General features: G+C 40.2%; 1 protein-coding gene across 5 annotated transcripts in view; it reads left to right on the top strand.

The window, feature by feature from the left end:
* Window positions 1–1,631: 1,631 nt before the first annotated feature.
* SLC26A7 (solute carrier family 26 member 7) overlaps window positions 1,632–15,738 on the top strand; it is a 795,003-nt gene continuing 780,896 nt past the window's right edge. For all 5 annotated transcript variants that reach the window (XR_012157133.1, XM_073330602.1, XM_073330601.1 and 2 more), the window contains exon 1: window positions 1,632–2,139. Coding sequence is in view for 4 of the 5 variants with exons in the window: in XM_073330602.1 (XP_073186703.1) it covers window positions 1,947–2,139 (193 nt within the window). In the remaining variant the exon portion in view is untranslated. The remainder of the gene's footprint in view (window positions 2,140–15,738) is intronic.

Here is a 15,738-nt window from a genome sequence, read left to right as displayed (position 1 = left end):
ATATAACAAAAAATCCAATTAGATTGCAGTTCAAATAAAAACGTAATATACTACAAAATCTGAATTGTTATAGAATCTGGAAGTTTAGTACAGTGCTTAACAGTGATAAAAATTAAACACACAGACAACAGAAACAGAGTGTGGCAGTGTGGATTAAAGAAACAACTATATTAGTTTTATTTAGAAGATGAATGAGGCCACTTTTGGACCCAGTCGGGCAAACACTTAAGTACATGCTTAATCTTATGCATGTGAATAATATCATTGACTTTAACATCAAGCTCATGCTTAAATATTGGTAAGATCGGGGCTTTGGATTCCTGTGCACAATTCAGTGTTGAAAGAACATCAAGTGTTCAAAAATCATGAGTCAAGCCCCACAATATCATGAGATTGACTTAAAAATCAGGAGGTTGTACAAGATAGTAAAATCAGAATTCTGTTTGTTTGCTGTCTATTTGTTTGCCGTCTGTAGGGATCACTTTTCAAAGATTTCCTCCATAATCACGAGGCCTAGAAACCTACTTTTGCTTTTTTAAATTAAGGCTGAAATCTTCCCATACTAATACGATTCAATGAGCTGGTGATTTAAGAAGAACACCAAATAGTGCAAAACTCACAATCAAATCACAAGAGCTGGCAACATTGCAGTGTTGTTCCCCTTAGTTTGCAAGCGCTGTCTAAAAAGAAGTGGAAAATATGTGTGAGAGGTCATTTGGAATGCCACAGAGACTCCAGAATGAAGATGGAAAGAACAGGCCTCATTGGTTATACACCTTGTACTCATACTTTGCTACTGAACTATTGCTTAATATATTGTCTCTCTAGTTGGCACTACCTATACATGCAGACCGTATTTTTTTCATAAGAATGCCATTGTTTCCCTGCTCCAGTGGAGCCAGTGTAACACACAAAACATTGAAATGTCTGGACACTTATATTGCTATCTTCTTCATCACTGTGGTGTCTGTGCACCTGAAACAAGGGGTATGAATTTATTGTAAGATAAGAAGGTATTTTATGTACTGTCTCAGTAGAGAGTGTATGTGTCAAATAAACTGCCAGGAGCAGCAATAGAAGATAACCGAATGAATAGTTGTAAAAAGGAGCTGGAGACACAAGTATTATTGTCACTGTGCAGCTAGAACTGATAGTTTGCAAATCTTCCACAGTGCAGTATGCATTTTGTTATCCTACCTATCGCTGGTTTAATCTGACCCTTCAGTTTATTTTTAAGAACTGTGTGTTTTTTTTCAGCGCTTTTTTACAGTGACCAGAAGCTTAATGCTTAACTTTCTTTCTCTGAACTATTGCTTTGATTAAGGTATCATATAGCAGCAAACGTAAGAAATGAATACTGTAAAACTTATGCAACATGTTTGGTAACTTAAATGTAGTTAGCGCTTAATGCATGGCGAATACATGCCTCTGAATGCAGAGAGAACGGTTTTGTATGCATTTTCCTCACAAGAGAGCATAAAGCTGTTTTCTGTGTGGTTGTCAGGGAGAGGCTTGTCTGGCTGGACGCTTCCTGGTTGTATTAGCATAACCCAGCCCACATTGAACATACGCCCAGTACTACCTCATTTTACCACTGGCCTGAGGCCAAAAGCAAAAGCACTACAGTGAATAGAAGGGGGGAAATTACAGAGAAGAGAATCATAAACTTACCTAAGAGTAGACCAAATTTCCAAAAAGAGAAGAAAATGTTATATTTAATATGAATAGTCTTTCCCTTTCAGACGGCTATTTACAAGGTTAAAAGCAAACCTACTTATCAAGTATATTGAATACAAGAAAACAGCTGCAGAATGTAAGTGCTTCTGTTCATCTCTTTCTATAGCTTTGAAACTGAAAACTCTCAGAAGAAGAACTGAAGACTGGCACTGAACAGGATAATTCTGCAGTGATAATTTGTTAAGAAGAAACTTTGGGGGAGATAAAGCATGGCAGGGGCAAAAAGGAGAAAGAAAAGTGTAGTGTGGAGGAAGATCCATGCTCTTCGCTATGAAGATATCAAACTGTGGTGTGTAAGAAGGCTGCCTATTTTGAAGTGGGCACCCAGTTACAATTTGAAGGAAAACTTGATTCCTGATACAGTCTCTGGGATGATGCTGGCAATTCAACAGGTACCTCAAGGTACAGTAATACATCTGATTTTTGACATTTTAAGTAGCTTTAGTCAGACCATTGTCACTTTTCAGTAGAGTTTTTATTTCTTGCTTCTTAGTGTTACAATGAAGCATGGGTTAAAAAAAAACTACAAAAAAGAATTGTACATTTGAATTAGACCCAATCTAATGGGATGTGTAGGAGAGAGTTTTTTACATCCCTCACTTTTTATACATCGTAAACGAACATCTTTTCTTGTTTTTGACCAAGGTCTGTGAACAGGGGATTAATGTTACTATGTACCTATCACTTTGACAGTAACACAAGACATATTGCAGTGTATGAGAGAGCAGTGACACAAGGATGAATGCCGGTGTTATGCAATGTATACCAGTGTAACTGGCCATCACTTCCCACTTTCAAATCATGAGCAAACAAAGAGCTACAAAATAACTTTGTGTCTTGAAATGTTGTTTTGTTTTAGAAGTAAGCATCAATATTACACAATTACCTGTAGGAGCCTTGAGAACTGCAATAAACAAGTCACAAAACATTGCATATATAAAAAAGGATCTCTGCCAAAGATATTATCTGCAGACAGGATCCTGTATTCATGGAGAGCTTGTGATTTCAGTGTGTATGTTGGTCTAATGAGATGTACTGTATCACACTACCTATTGCATCTCCCTTTCCAGCACTAATATAAACTAAGGGTGGAGCTGTAGTCTATTTTGGTAGCCATAGGTAAGTAATGCCAATCTGGATTTATCTGGTGATTTTACAGGTGAAAAGTACAAACTAATGAATGATTCCAGAGAAATAAAGTCTTCTATCTATCTAACATCATTGTGCCCGGCCTTAGGCAACACTTTATACCTGTCTCTGGTAAATGCCATGTTATTTTCTTGCCTGCCCAAAATGGACTCTCTAGCTACTTCTCTGATGCACAGTATAGATGTTATTTCTTTACAATGTCGCAGAATGGCTAGCCTTAACTATCATTCATGCTGCTCAATTATAAGCACTTCTTTAATTGAATTATTCTGTAGCTGGAACCAACCGGTTTGTGTAAGTATTAGTGCTTTTAGGGTAATTAGGAACATCTGCATTGGCATGATTTAACTTTAAGAACCTTAATACTGTAAAAGAACAGGAGTACTTGTACTATAAGTATCTAATTTCACTGGTATAGTCTTATACAATTGTAATGAAAATGCTGCTAATAACAATATGTTAAACTCCAAAAAAAAAAAAAAAATCAAATTAGGGACAATTATACATTACTAGTAGTTTTATCCAGCATTATCTTAATTGAATCTGGTTCCCAAATATGATTTAACTTACAAAGTAAAATTTTAAAAAGCTCAGGTGATGCTGGAAAAATGCTGCATTTCCAGATTATTCCATCTTGATTGTTATGTAATCTAGAAAGAATGTGATACAACTTTAAATTAATCCTGTTGCTTAAAACCAACAAACAAAAAACCTCAAACTTCATCCTCCCCATACAAAACAAAACAACTCACAAATAAAATTTGAGAATAAATTGTCTTTCTTTTTTGACATCAAAGGTGTCCATTTTGCTTGAAACTATTTTGAGTGTGTGTGTGGGGGAGAGAGAGAGAGAGAAATATATTTTCAGACTTTTTGCACCCAGTCTTCTCATAGCATTGCATCTCTTGTCTGGTACTGGGGCTATACTTTAACATTAATCAGAGATTAGGAATAGACAGAAAAAAAGAACCAATCCAGTTTGCTGTATAGCATGAAGAAGAAGAAAGTACAAATCTTGTAAGCCTTATGTGCATGGGGTTCTTTTCTTATAATACAAGAACAAAGAGTTATTTGGTGAAAATGAAAGCAGCAAATTTAAAATGGTTAAAAGCAATTAAATTTATAAACAACTGATAATTGACAGATGGAACTCACTGCCACAAGATATTGAGGCTAAAAGCCTAGTGTGATTCAAAAAAGGATGAGCTATTTATATGGATATTGAGATTATCCTGCAGTTATTTTAGATGGGATAAAATATTTTTAAGGGTTAGATGCCCTCAAGTTTCAGGGCATAAATCAACCACTAGCTTGACAATTGTCCATGTTGGGAATTTTTGTGCCTTTCTTCTAAATCATTGGATGTGGCCTTGTTCAGAGACAAGATACTAGACTAGAGGGAGGACTGTTCTTATCTGGTATGACTGTTCCTGAGTTCCTATGTCTGAACAAAATGTCAGGCAACATGGCCATTATCTCTTTTTTAGGGGTAGGAGAATAAGAAGAAAGGAAGTCATTGTCCTTGCATCATGTTCCACAGCTCAAACCACAAAGATAATGCTCAGAGTTAAGGCTATGATGTAGTCATGGGTATTTATTGTATAAGTCATGAACAGGGCAGTAAACAAAAATTCATGGCCCTGTCACCTGTCCATGACTTATACTATAAATACCCCTGACTAAATCTCGGGCGGGGGGGGGAGTACCGGGGGGAACTGCTGGGGCAGTGTGCGGCACTGCTGAGGGGTGGAGACTGGGGGGGGGCTGCTGCTGGGGCGGGGGGGGGGCGGCAGCACTAGCTGCCGGGGGCTGCTGAGCAGTGGCAGCTCTGGCCGCCCAGAAACAGCTGCCCAGGGCCACCTGAGCAGAGGCAGTGTGGCTGGCCCCGGAGCTGCTCCAGCAGCACCTGGTGCAGCTGGCTGCAGGGCTGCCCAAGCGGCTGGCTGCAGAGCTGCTCCAGCAAAGGCAGGTGTGGTTGTCCCTGGGGTCATCTGAGCAGCGGGCCACCACTGGCAGCCACCACTGGCAGCTGCAGAAGTCCGTGACAGACACGGAGCCCTACTTGTAGTGAGTTATTCTTCCTACAGTATTTTGAAACCATTTGGATAGAGTTGCAATTCAATAGCAATTTTTGCTATTGCTATCTGCTTTATATAAAAGTATAAACTTAGGAGCAAGGAAAGATTGAGAACAACAATTAACAGGTGCAGATAATGTGTGTGCTTTGATAGCGGCCATTGTAGAGACAGTAAAATGTCCATCTCTGTGCATTTAATAGAGGACCAGAAGCAAAAAGACATCCCCCCCTGCCAAAAACAAACAAACAAACCAACAACAAAAAACCCAACTGACCCTTCAATCCACAGAGCAATCATCTTTCATGTCCTCTGTATATTTTATGCTTTTTACTTTAGGTAGGATTTTAAGAGCTACAATCTAAATTTCAAACTACCAAGTGATTTTCGAGTGTCTCATTTTTGGGTGCCCAAATGAACCAGCTTATAGGTGACTGATATTCAGAGGGCAGGTACCCTGCATACTTCCCAAAGATCAGGCTGCGTTAAGGTGTGTGAAGCTGGGCACTTGAAAGTGAGGCACCAGGACTCATAGATCACTTTGGAAAACTGTAGGCCTAAAATTTTCTCATAGACCATACTGATTGCACTGTGTGTGTTTGTGTTTATATAGGGAGTTGTAGGGGGTAACATCCAGAACTTAGAAAGAAATTACTTAGAGAAAGTTTTTTCTACTTAATTTTGGTTTGGTTTACATTTTCGTGCTTTGTGGAAGAGGTGAGTTTTAGGAGCAACTTAAATTCAGTGGGAGATGGCTTGGCAAATTGGGATAAGGAGAGTGTTTTATACATAGGGGGTGGCATCAAAAAAGACACTAATAAGGCGTCAGAACTCATATCACTGACTTTACATTGTCTGCTCTCTGGCTTCCTCTGGGTGGATGGGATTCATCAAAGGCAGAGCCAGAGCATAATATGTTCTGGCAGTTCTGGCCCAGTGGAATAGTTCCTAAGAGATTGTTCCAGATAGTTTGTACCTTGGGGAAATTTTAACCTAAGCTGGTAAAAATAAGCTTAGGGGGTTTTTCATGCAGGTCCCCACATCTGTACCCTAGAGTTCAGAGTGGGGAAGGAACCTAGACAAGTGTGAAAACAACAAATAGTTTGTACCTTGGGGAAGTTTTAACCTAAGCTGGTAAAAATAAGCTTAGGGGGTTTTTCATGCAGGTCCCCACATCTGTACCCTAGAGTTCAGAGTGGGGAAGGAACCTAGACAAGTGTGAAAACAACAAATATCACCCTTGTTGTCAAAGGAGATTAAGACATATGATTGGATGTCTAATGGTGTTATCTCATCCGTACTCTCTCTCAAAGATCTCCAACAGGCAACATATAGTACTGAAAATCATCATACTCAAGACCTATCCTTAAGGGAATATGTAATCTCTGCAAAGAATTTATCATCTAAGCTTGTTGCTTCAAGTAATGATGGAATCAGTTCAGAACATTTCCAGTCATGCTCTACCAATCTTCCAGCCGATGAAACAAAATCCATATGATCAGCAACTTTAAATGCCACTGTTAGACCCAATACTGCCAGCAAGGACAGGTATCCTGTGGCTATTGTGGCATACATATTGATCATTATTGGCTGAGGAGGGCCAACTCAGCATATGTAATTTCCTAACGACAGAGAGATTTTTATCCTATAGATCAGTGCTAGCCACAGGACACACTCGGCGATCACTACCACCTTCCCCAGTACTGTGGCCCAAACTGTCAGATCTTAATTTACCACTTGCAGAGAGGTTGAGTGAGAATTTTTAAGAACATAGGCTTCACCTCCACTTTTTTCAGAGCATGGAATCATCTCTGTCTTATTCTGCTATCTCCACTATGGTTCAAAAAAGAGATATAATTGCTTTTAAAATAAACTGTCAAGAAAGGATCTGAATCCCAGGCTGTGGGATGAAGCCCATCACCTTAGCTCTAAGTCTGAATTGGCCTGAAATTCTCTCAGAAAGCCAAGGAACTTGAGACTTCATGATCTGGAAATAGGTCCTTAATTTGGCAATGTTTCTAAAAAATCTGGTACTCAAAATCTAGACAATAGATCATACTTCTCTACCAATGTCATATCCACTGATTGCTGACAATCCAGGTGGCTAAAACTGTCAAGAAAACTAAGGAGGGATGACAGATTATTCTTTGTGAATGTTTATTATAACCTATTAGTCAGCCTGTATTATCTATCCCCTTTTGTACCCCCACCCACCACACACTGCGAGCCTGTTACAGCTCTCACCTATAAAGCTCGCCTTTTTAACTAAGGTAATGCTTGCTGTTTCTGACAGTTTGTACCCTCATGTTCATCCTTTTTACAAGATTGTGACAAATTGTGTATGAGGTATACCTTGTGAGGTATCATTTGAAAACTCATAATCTGTTTAACATTTTTGTACTAGAAAAACGTGTGCCCACATTGTATGTAAAGTTATAATATTCTACTGTATGACTTTACTGAGACATGCTCCAAGTTTCGAAAGGCAGGCACAGACCAGTTCCTCAGAGACAAAAGGCAAACTGATGCCTCAGCCAGCTGTCAATAAAATCAAATGGACTATCAGCTGGTTAAGCGGCCATTCTTTGGAAGGAAGAAGAGTATGAGCAAGAAATTTACATTTTGGCAATGCAACAGCTGGAGTTTCCTGTGTAAACAGACTGGCTGTCACGTGAACTGCAGCTGGAGGTGATTCGCAAAGCGGAGGAAAAGATATAAAAATGAGGAACAGAGGCCCCAAATCACCTCTCTTCGCTCATCTCTATTCATTTGAAAGACAAAGAATGTACCATTGAACTGGGCAAGTGGTCCTGGCTGAAGGAATCTAGCCAGACTTCTGTGAGCAGGTGGTGAGAAAAATCTTTTTGCTCTAAGTTCACTTAGCTTGCTAAGTTAAGTATTAGTTTGCATTTTGTCTTTTATTTTTTGTAACCAGTTCTGACTTGTGCTTCGTTACTTGTAATCACTTAAAATCTATCTTTCTGTAGTTATTACATTTGTTTTATTGTTTTATCTAAAGCAGTGTGTGTTGGCATTGAAGTGCTTGGAAACCTCCATTTAAGATAACAGCGTTTGTGCATATCATTTTCTATTAATGAAATGATGGACTTTCTATGAGGTTGTTTTGTCCAAAAGGAAAAAGCTGGGCAGTAGAAAACGCAAATTTCTGGGGACAAGTCTGGCACTGGGAATTTGATGGTGTCACTCTGTAATATAATTCATGAGTGGCTGGCTAGAAGCACTCATATAATTAAGTTTGGAGTGATTTTCCATGCTAGAGGTTGTTTGTGAACAAGCCAGGAGTAGTTGTTCTTACTGTGAAGCAGTGTAAAAGCACTCCAGGTTGGAGAATTGAGGGGACACAGCTGTTCAGCAGTTCAGATTGTACCCTGGGGAATGTGACAGTGTTGAAGATTATATAAATGGGATGCCACTTAATAAGTTAATTTTGAAGAGATAGTGAGAAATATGCTCTATGAGCAAATTTGTCCTGCACATGATGCATCAGTCATCAGCAGCACCCTAATTCCTTATCCTCTTATTAAATTCAGAAGAGAGGATCAAAGTCATGGTTCTTGGCCTTCTGGTGCTACCCCTGCCACACACACAAAAAATTAATAATAAACTTGGGAAGGGTGAGACTGGACTCTCATTAATTGAAATGGCTAGTTTTTTATTTTCTATTTCACTTGGGGATATTGGATTACCTCATTAAACATGGTGGTTGTGAGCCTAGCTCCAGTATTCATTATCTCAAAACCACATAGGATAAGCAATAATTCCTAGTATGTCTAAATTCAGAAGTTTAAGGTTTAGCAAATGGCTCCTAATATGTATGGCTTACAATAGCATTTTGAATGAGCTCCTGCTTTTGGTAAAGGTCTGATCTAATATAGGCCTGACGTCTTCCCATTTGCATTCTGATCTTGGATTATGATATGTAGAGGGACCAAATGAGACAATAGAGTCAAATCTTGGATGACATGTAGTCATGCAGCTGAGTTCACCCCCTTCTTCCTCCCCCAAACAAATTAGATCCTGAAGGTATGCCTATGCACGGCAATAAAAAAAAGCCTGTGGCTCCGAATCTCACAGTACTGGTTAGTTGGCTCGTGTTGTGGGGCAAAACACTGCAATGTAGATGTTTGGGCTTGGGCTGGAGTCTGGTTTCTGAGACCCACCCTTCTTGTTGGGTTTTAGATTGTAGGCTCCAGCCTGAGCCTGAAAGTCTACACTGCAGTTTTAAGCATCAAAACCTGAACCCCACGAGCCCAAGTCAGCTGACTTGGGTCAGCTGCAACTGTGCCCTGGGTCTTTTATTGCAGTGTAGAGGTACCTAAATATCTCTCTTGCAGTTCTGATAACAGCAATCTCCTGCTGGCACCCCTTATAACTTGAGGCACTTCTGATTGAGCATGCACATGTCAGACTCCTCCTTCCTGCTGTCTACTTAATAATACTTTGCACTTTCCATCTGTGGATGTTGAAGCTCTTTACAAGCATTCGATCTAACAGTAGAATGGCAAGGTGGTAAAGTATTATCCCCACTTTACAGTTGGGAAACCTGAAACATAGAAAGGTAAAGTGACTTGCATGAGGGTACACAGGTGGTTTTGCAGCAAAACCAAGAATAGAATCTATAGCCTGCCATTCCTAAGAGTTAGCCACATGACTATCCTTCCCCGTCAATACCCTTCCCTACAATAATTGGCAAATTTAGTGATATTTATAACATTAAAGAGGGAAAATTACCTCAGAAGATGAATAGAAAACCAGTGGTATTTTACCTCTGGCTTCAGACTTTGTCTTGTCAAGATCATGACATTTCGTGGGATTCATAAAAAATATCACTTGTTTTGAGAATGGATCTATCCACATGGTACACTGTTTATATGCATAAGCACTAAGAAGATGGGGAAATCACTTGTATGGCAGCATGTAGGTACAATATTTGGAGGACATTCGTTTACAAATAAATCAAAATTTGGTACTAGGAGAACATTTCCTGTTATGGTGACAGCATAAGGATAGATTTTCATGTGGAATTTACATGCAGCATCATATAGTTGTTGATTCTTCTGTGACCTTCTGTGGCCATGGAAGGTTGCAGATCAGCTTCTTGTGCCCAGTTAAAGCATTCATTATGCACTTGTTGACTCTTCTGTGACCTTCTGTGGGCATGGAAGGTTGCAGATCAGCTGCTTGTGCTCAGTTAAAGCATTCATACCAAACTGAAAAAGGCTCCTGACACATAAGTTATCTTCCCTCTTATATGTGTGCCTGCTGAGATGAGCAAAAAATGTAACTGAAGTCTGTTCCTGGTTCATTTTGTTAATTTTTTTAATTAAAGTAAATTTAGTCTAGAGCTGGATTTACTGCTGAACAAATGAAATCACACACACTGACTGGAGACTCTGCTGTTAAAAAGGAGCTATACCTGGTTTCATGCATTCCTGAACTCATGCTCCAGGTTTTGGAGGCATGGTGCCAGCATTAGTTTTTTTTCAGACCACTGATGTAGGACCCCCAGCAGTGTTGTTTCAAAGGGTGATCTGTTGCCTAGGTTTTGCAGGCTCTTTCCTTAAGAGTTGACATAAATGTACGCAGAATGATTCACTTGAGTTAATCAGGTAAAATCATTGTGTTCCAGCATGTAAGAATGGGGTGAGGGGAAGACTTGTCTTGTAGATGCACAACTACAGTATGTGCAGATGAAGATGAATACGCTTCTTTGGAAGCAGAGCTAAAGAAGCCTCCTAGAGAAGAGTGTTGTAGCAGCCATGTAATTTACAGCCCAAGTGAGTATATTCCTTATGGAAGAAAAACTCTCAGTTCTTACAAAGAGTAATGATCTGAGCCCAGAGTTATGAACGGTAGCACGTTAATATATATCTATCTATTACAGAGATTCACATTCATACAGATTCTCAGTGCATGCCCAGGGATGTAAAGTTCCGAGTTCTAGTGAACTAACAAAGTATTCAAAGGCTTTATGTTAGAGGTTGCTTTTGGCATTCAGGCACCGTCTTGTGGTGACATCGGGTGACATGGCAACTTTGCTTCAGTTTCCTTCCTTCTTTGATGGGCTTGTTGCTGTCTAGTCAGTTTTGGCTCTTTGTTACGACCACAGCTGTCAAGGTTCCTCCCCCACTCTGAACTCTAGGGTACAGATGTGGGGACCTGCATGAAAAACCTCCTAAGCTTATCTTTACCAGCTTAGGTCAAAACTTCCCCAAGGTACAAAATATTACATCCGTTATCCTTGGACTGGCCGCTACCACCACCAAACTAATACTGGTTACTGGGGAAGAGCTGTTTGGACGCGTCCTTCCCCCCAAAATACTTCCCAAAACCTTGCACCCCACTTCCTGGACAAGGTTTGGTAAAAAGCCTCACCAATTTGCCTAGGTGACTACAGACCCAGACCCTTGGATCTTAAGAACAATGAACAATCCTCCCAACACTTGCACTCCCCCTTTCCTGGGAAATGTTGGATAAAAAGCCTCACCAATTTGCATAGGTGACCACAGACCCAAACCCTTGGATCTGAGAACAATGAAAAAGCATTCAGTGTTTTACAAGAAGACTTTTAATAAAAAATAGAAGTAAATAGAAATAAAGAAATCCCCCCTGTAAAATCAGGATGGTAGATATCTTACAGGGTAATTAGATTCAAAAACATAGAGAACCCCTCTAGGCAAAACCTTAAGTTACAAAAAAGATACACAGACAGAAATAGTTATTCTATTCAGCACAATTCTTTTCTCAGCCATTTAAAGAAATCATAATCTAACACATACCTAGCTAGATTACTTACTAAAAGTTCTAAGACTCCATTCCTGTTCTGTCCCTGGCCAAGACGACTACAGACAGACACAGACCCTTTGTTTCTCTCCCTCCTCCCAGCTTTTGAAAGTATCTTGTCTCCTCATTGGTCATTTTGGTCAGGTGCCAGCGAGGTTACCTTTAGCTTCTTAACCCTTTACAGGTGAGAGGAGCTTTCCCCTGGCCAGGAGGGATTTCAAAGGGGTTTACCCTTCCCTTTATATTTATGACAACAGCCCTTCAGCTGAGTCATTGGTAGTCTTCTCCCCTCTCAGTGTGCTAAAGAGTACAGTATGTCAGGAGACCAATCGCCCTAGATAAAGGGCTTAGAGTCCCTGGCCTCTTTGAGTGTGGCTCACTTGTTCAAGGTTTAACAAAAAAAAAAACCCTGCTGGGTTTGAAAGGGGAACCCAGGTCCACCAACTCCTCTGGATTCAAGGCTAGGGACTCTGTATGAAGTGGTTGGTACCAATTTCTCCCATCCCCTTCCTGTTTTCCTGTCTTGCTTGCTACCATGCCTGTCTTACAGGCTGTTCTTCAGAGTCTCATCCTGTGGCCCTCTTCTCCTGGAAGTCCAACTTCCTGGATGGCTTCTCACCAATCTGCAGCTGAACACTCCCGCTCTCAGAAGCTCTTCAGCCTTTCTGGCAGCCATACCCTGCCCTTTGCCCTGCAGCCTTTTTATCTCCACAGCTGTTATGAGGCCACCAAACAGCCCAGCTTGAGAAGGCAGTCAATTTCCCTGTGAATGCTTTTATGGCTGTGACTGGGTGGGGTCTATATGCCCCAGGACCTCCTGCATGCATGACTCTGACTTCTTCAACTTTGACTGTGGGTAACATTGTTAAAAATGTGCACGTCCAGAGTGCCTCACATACCAGATATGTCATTCTGAAGCATTGCTCTTCCAACAGAACATCAGGGTGTGGTGGTTCAAGTGATGTGGCTGGTTCATGGAGCAACACTGGAGGTGCATCCAAGGAATACCACCATGTTCAGCAACAGTGAAAAAGTTAATAATCAAGCTGATTGGAAAATTCCATCAAAAATGAAACTTACAAAAAATTGAAATAATTTTTTCAATCTTCCCCCTTCTTTCCCCCGCCCCCCTGTTTTTTGATCAGTTCCATACCAAAAACAAAGGGGGAGGTAATTTTAGATGAAATGGACCATGAGACATAAAGACTTGTGTTATTGCAAGAAGGACACAAATGCGAGAACATACACCAACTACTACAGTGGAGCCTCTTTTACCTTTTTTGCTGCTTTTCCTAGTGAAAAGGGCACTCCCTGAAATTCTTGTTTCACTTGATATTGTTTTTTCAGATATCAGTTACAGGGGCACTCAGATAGTTTGGTGTAAAATGTAGGAGTGGGATGAAACAGAAACTTACAAAATCTAATATGAATAGAAATATTTTCTATTTTTTATTTCAATGAAAATCATTGTATGTTGGGATTCAAACATTTTCGTTTACTGTTTGGAACTCAAACATTAATGTAGGATTATGGTGAGATAGGAGAATAAGGAAATGAAACTGGCTCAACATAAACTTTAAACAAATCCAGCTAACTTTCACTGTCAACAACAAGCACGGCAAAATGCAAAAGCCAAATATCAGTCATCACTGATTCTGATCAATCCATAAATTACATTTTAAATTCTTTGTTTCAAACATCTAAGGTGATATGCATTGATAACTAAACGTTTTTTTTAAAAAATCTAATTTTTAAATGGATATTGTTCGTTTACATTTTGGTTTGGTTTCTGTTCCATTTTATAAATTTTAATCAACTTACATTCACCGCCTTGGAGATGTATGACAAACAATGTATTGCCACAAAGTAGGTCTTGTGACTTAGTTACAATAGAAAATATTACCATTGTTGTCATAACAATCCATGGTCACGTATTATAGAAGCAGAGTCAACAGTTAACTGTGTCATCATCAAGACAAAAATCTACATTTTTGCTTTCAAGTCACAGGCTTGTATGCTCAGTAATATAAAGGAGCAGCTCTGCTGATGAACAAGACAAATGTTGATGGAAAAATGAAGACAAAGTAGAAAACTAGTGCAGATTCTAAATTGCTCCCCAACTTGGCCCAGATCCGCCCAAGCCTAATGATCTTCCCAGGATACTGCAAAAACCATTGACTTGGTAGGGTTCATTTTGGGAAGGATGAAGGTATGATTTGGGTTTGGGAGGATTTTCTGGAGTTTTTCCATTTTTATTTGGGCCATCCGTGGTAAGTTGTTACGTAAAGTTGCTCGCTGGGAGAGTTAATTAATTTGTATGTTAGTCATAATGCTACTGGGTGGATATTGTAACTCTAATTATTAACAGTGTGCTCAGAGCTTTTCTATATATTATTTTTCATGTTAAATCTAAATAAATGATTTTATGGCTTCATACTCTTAATTTACATTAGAAAGCTAGGTCCAAAATGTAATGATAATCCTTTGTTTCCAGCCTTGCTACAAGAGGAAGGGTTTTTTTTTAAGTTAAAATCAAGAGGCTTGTATTTGGGGTGAAATTCACCTCAGTGCAGAAGAGCCACACTAACCCCTATTCTTCTCTTCAGCTCTGTTTTAAGGGCTTAAGTACAGTTTAAGAGACGTAGAGAGCTTTGTATTTGTCCTCTGCACTGGGGTGAATTTCATCGTAATGATGAAATGTTATAGAATCATAGAATATCAGAGTTGGAAGGGACCTCTGGAGGTCATCTAGTCCAACCCCCTACCCAGAGCAGGACCAATTCCCAACTAAATCATCCCAGCTAGGGCTTTGTCAAGCCTGACCTTAAAAACTTCTAAGGAAGAGGATTCCACCACCTCCCTAGGTAACGCATTCCAGTGTTTCACCACCCTCCTAGTGAAAAAGTTTTTCCTAATATCCAACCTAAATCTCCCCCACTGCAACTTGAGACCATTACTCCTTGTCCTGTCATCTGCTATCACTGAGAATAGTCTAGATCCATCCTCTTTGGATCCACCTTTCAGGTAGTTAAAAGCAGCTATCAAATTCCCCCTCATTATTCTCTTCCGTAGACTAAACAATCCCAGTTCCCTCAGCTTCTCCTCATAAGTCATGTGTTCTAGTCCCCTAATCATCTTTGTTGCCCTTTGCTGGACTCTCTCCAATTTTTCCACATCCTTCTTGTAGTGTGGGGCCCAAAACTAGACACAGTTCTCCAGATGAGGCCTCACCAATGTCGAATAGAGGGGAACGATCATGTCCCTCGATCTGCTGGCAATGCCCCTACTTATACACCCCAAAATGCCATTGGCCTTCTTGGCAACAGGGGCACACTGTTGACTCATATCCAGCTTCTCGTCCACTGTCACCCCTAGGTCCTTCTCTGCAGAACTGCTGCCTAGCTATTTGGTCCCTAGTCTGTAGCAGTGCATGGGATTCTTCCATCCTAAGTGCAGGACTCTACACTTGTCCTTGTTGAACCTCATCAGATTTCTTTTGGCCCAATCCTCTAATTTGTCTAGGTCCCTCTGTATCCTATCCCTACCCTCCAGCGTATCTACCACTCCTCCCAGTTAGTGTCATCCGCAAACTTACTGAGGGTGCAATCCATACCACCAGATCATTAATGAAGATATTGAACAAAACCGGCCCCAGGACCGACCCTTGGGGCACTACGCTAGATACCGACTGCCAACTAGACATGGAGACATTGATCACTACCTGTTGAGTCCAACAATCTAGCCAACTTTCTACCCACCTTGTAGTGCATCCATCCAGGCCATAATTCTTTAACTTGCTGACAAGAATACTGTGGGAGACCGTGTCAAAAGCTTTGCTAAAGTCAAGGAATAACACGTCCACTGCTTTCCCTTCATCCACAGAACCAGTTATCTCATCATAGAAGGCAATTAAATTAGTCAGGCATGACTTGCCCTTGGTGAATCCATGCTGACTGTTCCTGATCACTTTCCT

This window comes from Lepidochelys kempii, chromosome 2 (assembly GCF_965140265.1).
Source record: "Lepidochelys kempii isolate rLepKem1 chromosome 2, rLepKem1.hap2, whole genome shotgun sequence".
NCBI lineage: Eukaryota > Metazoa > Chordata > Testudines > Cheloniidae > Lepidochelys > Lepidochelys kempii.
This window is presented reverse-complemented; position numbering and strand designations above follow the sequence as displayed.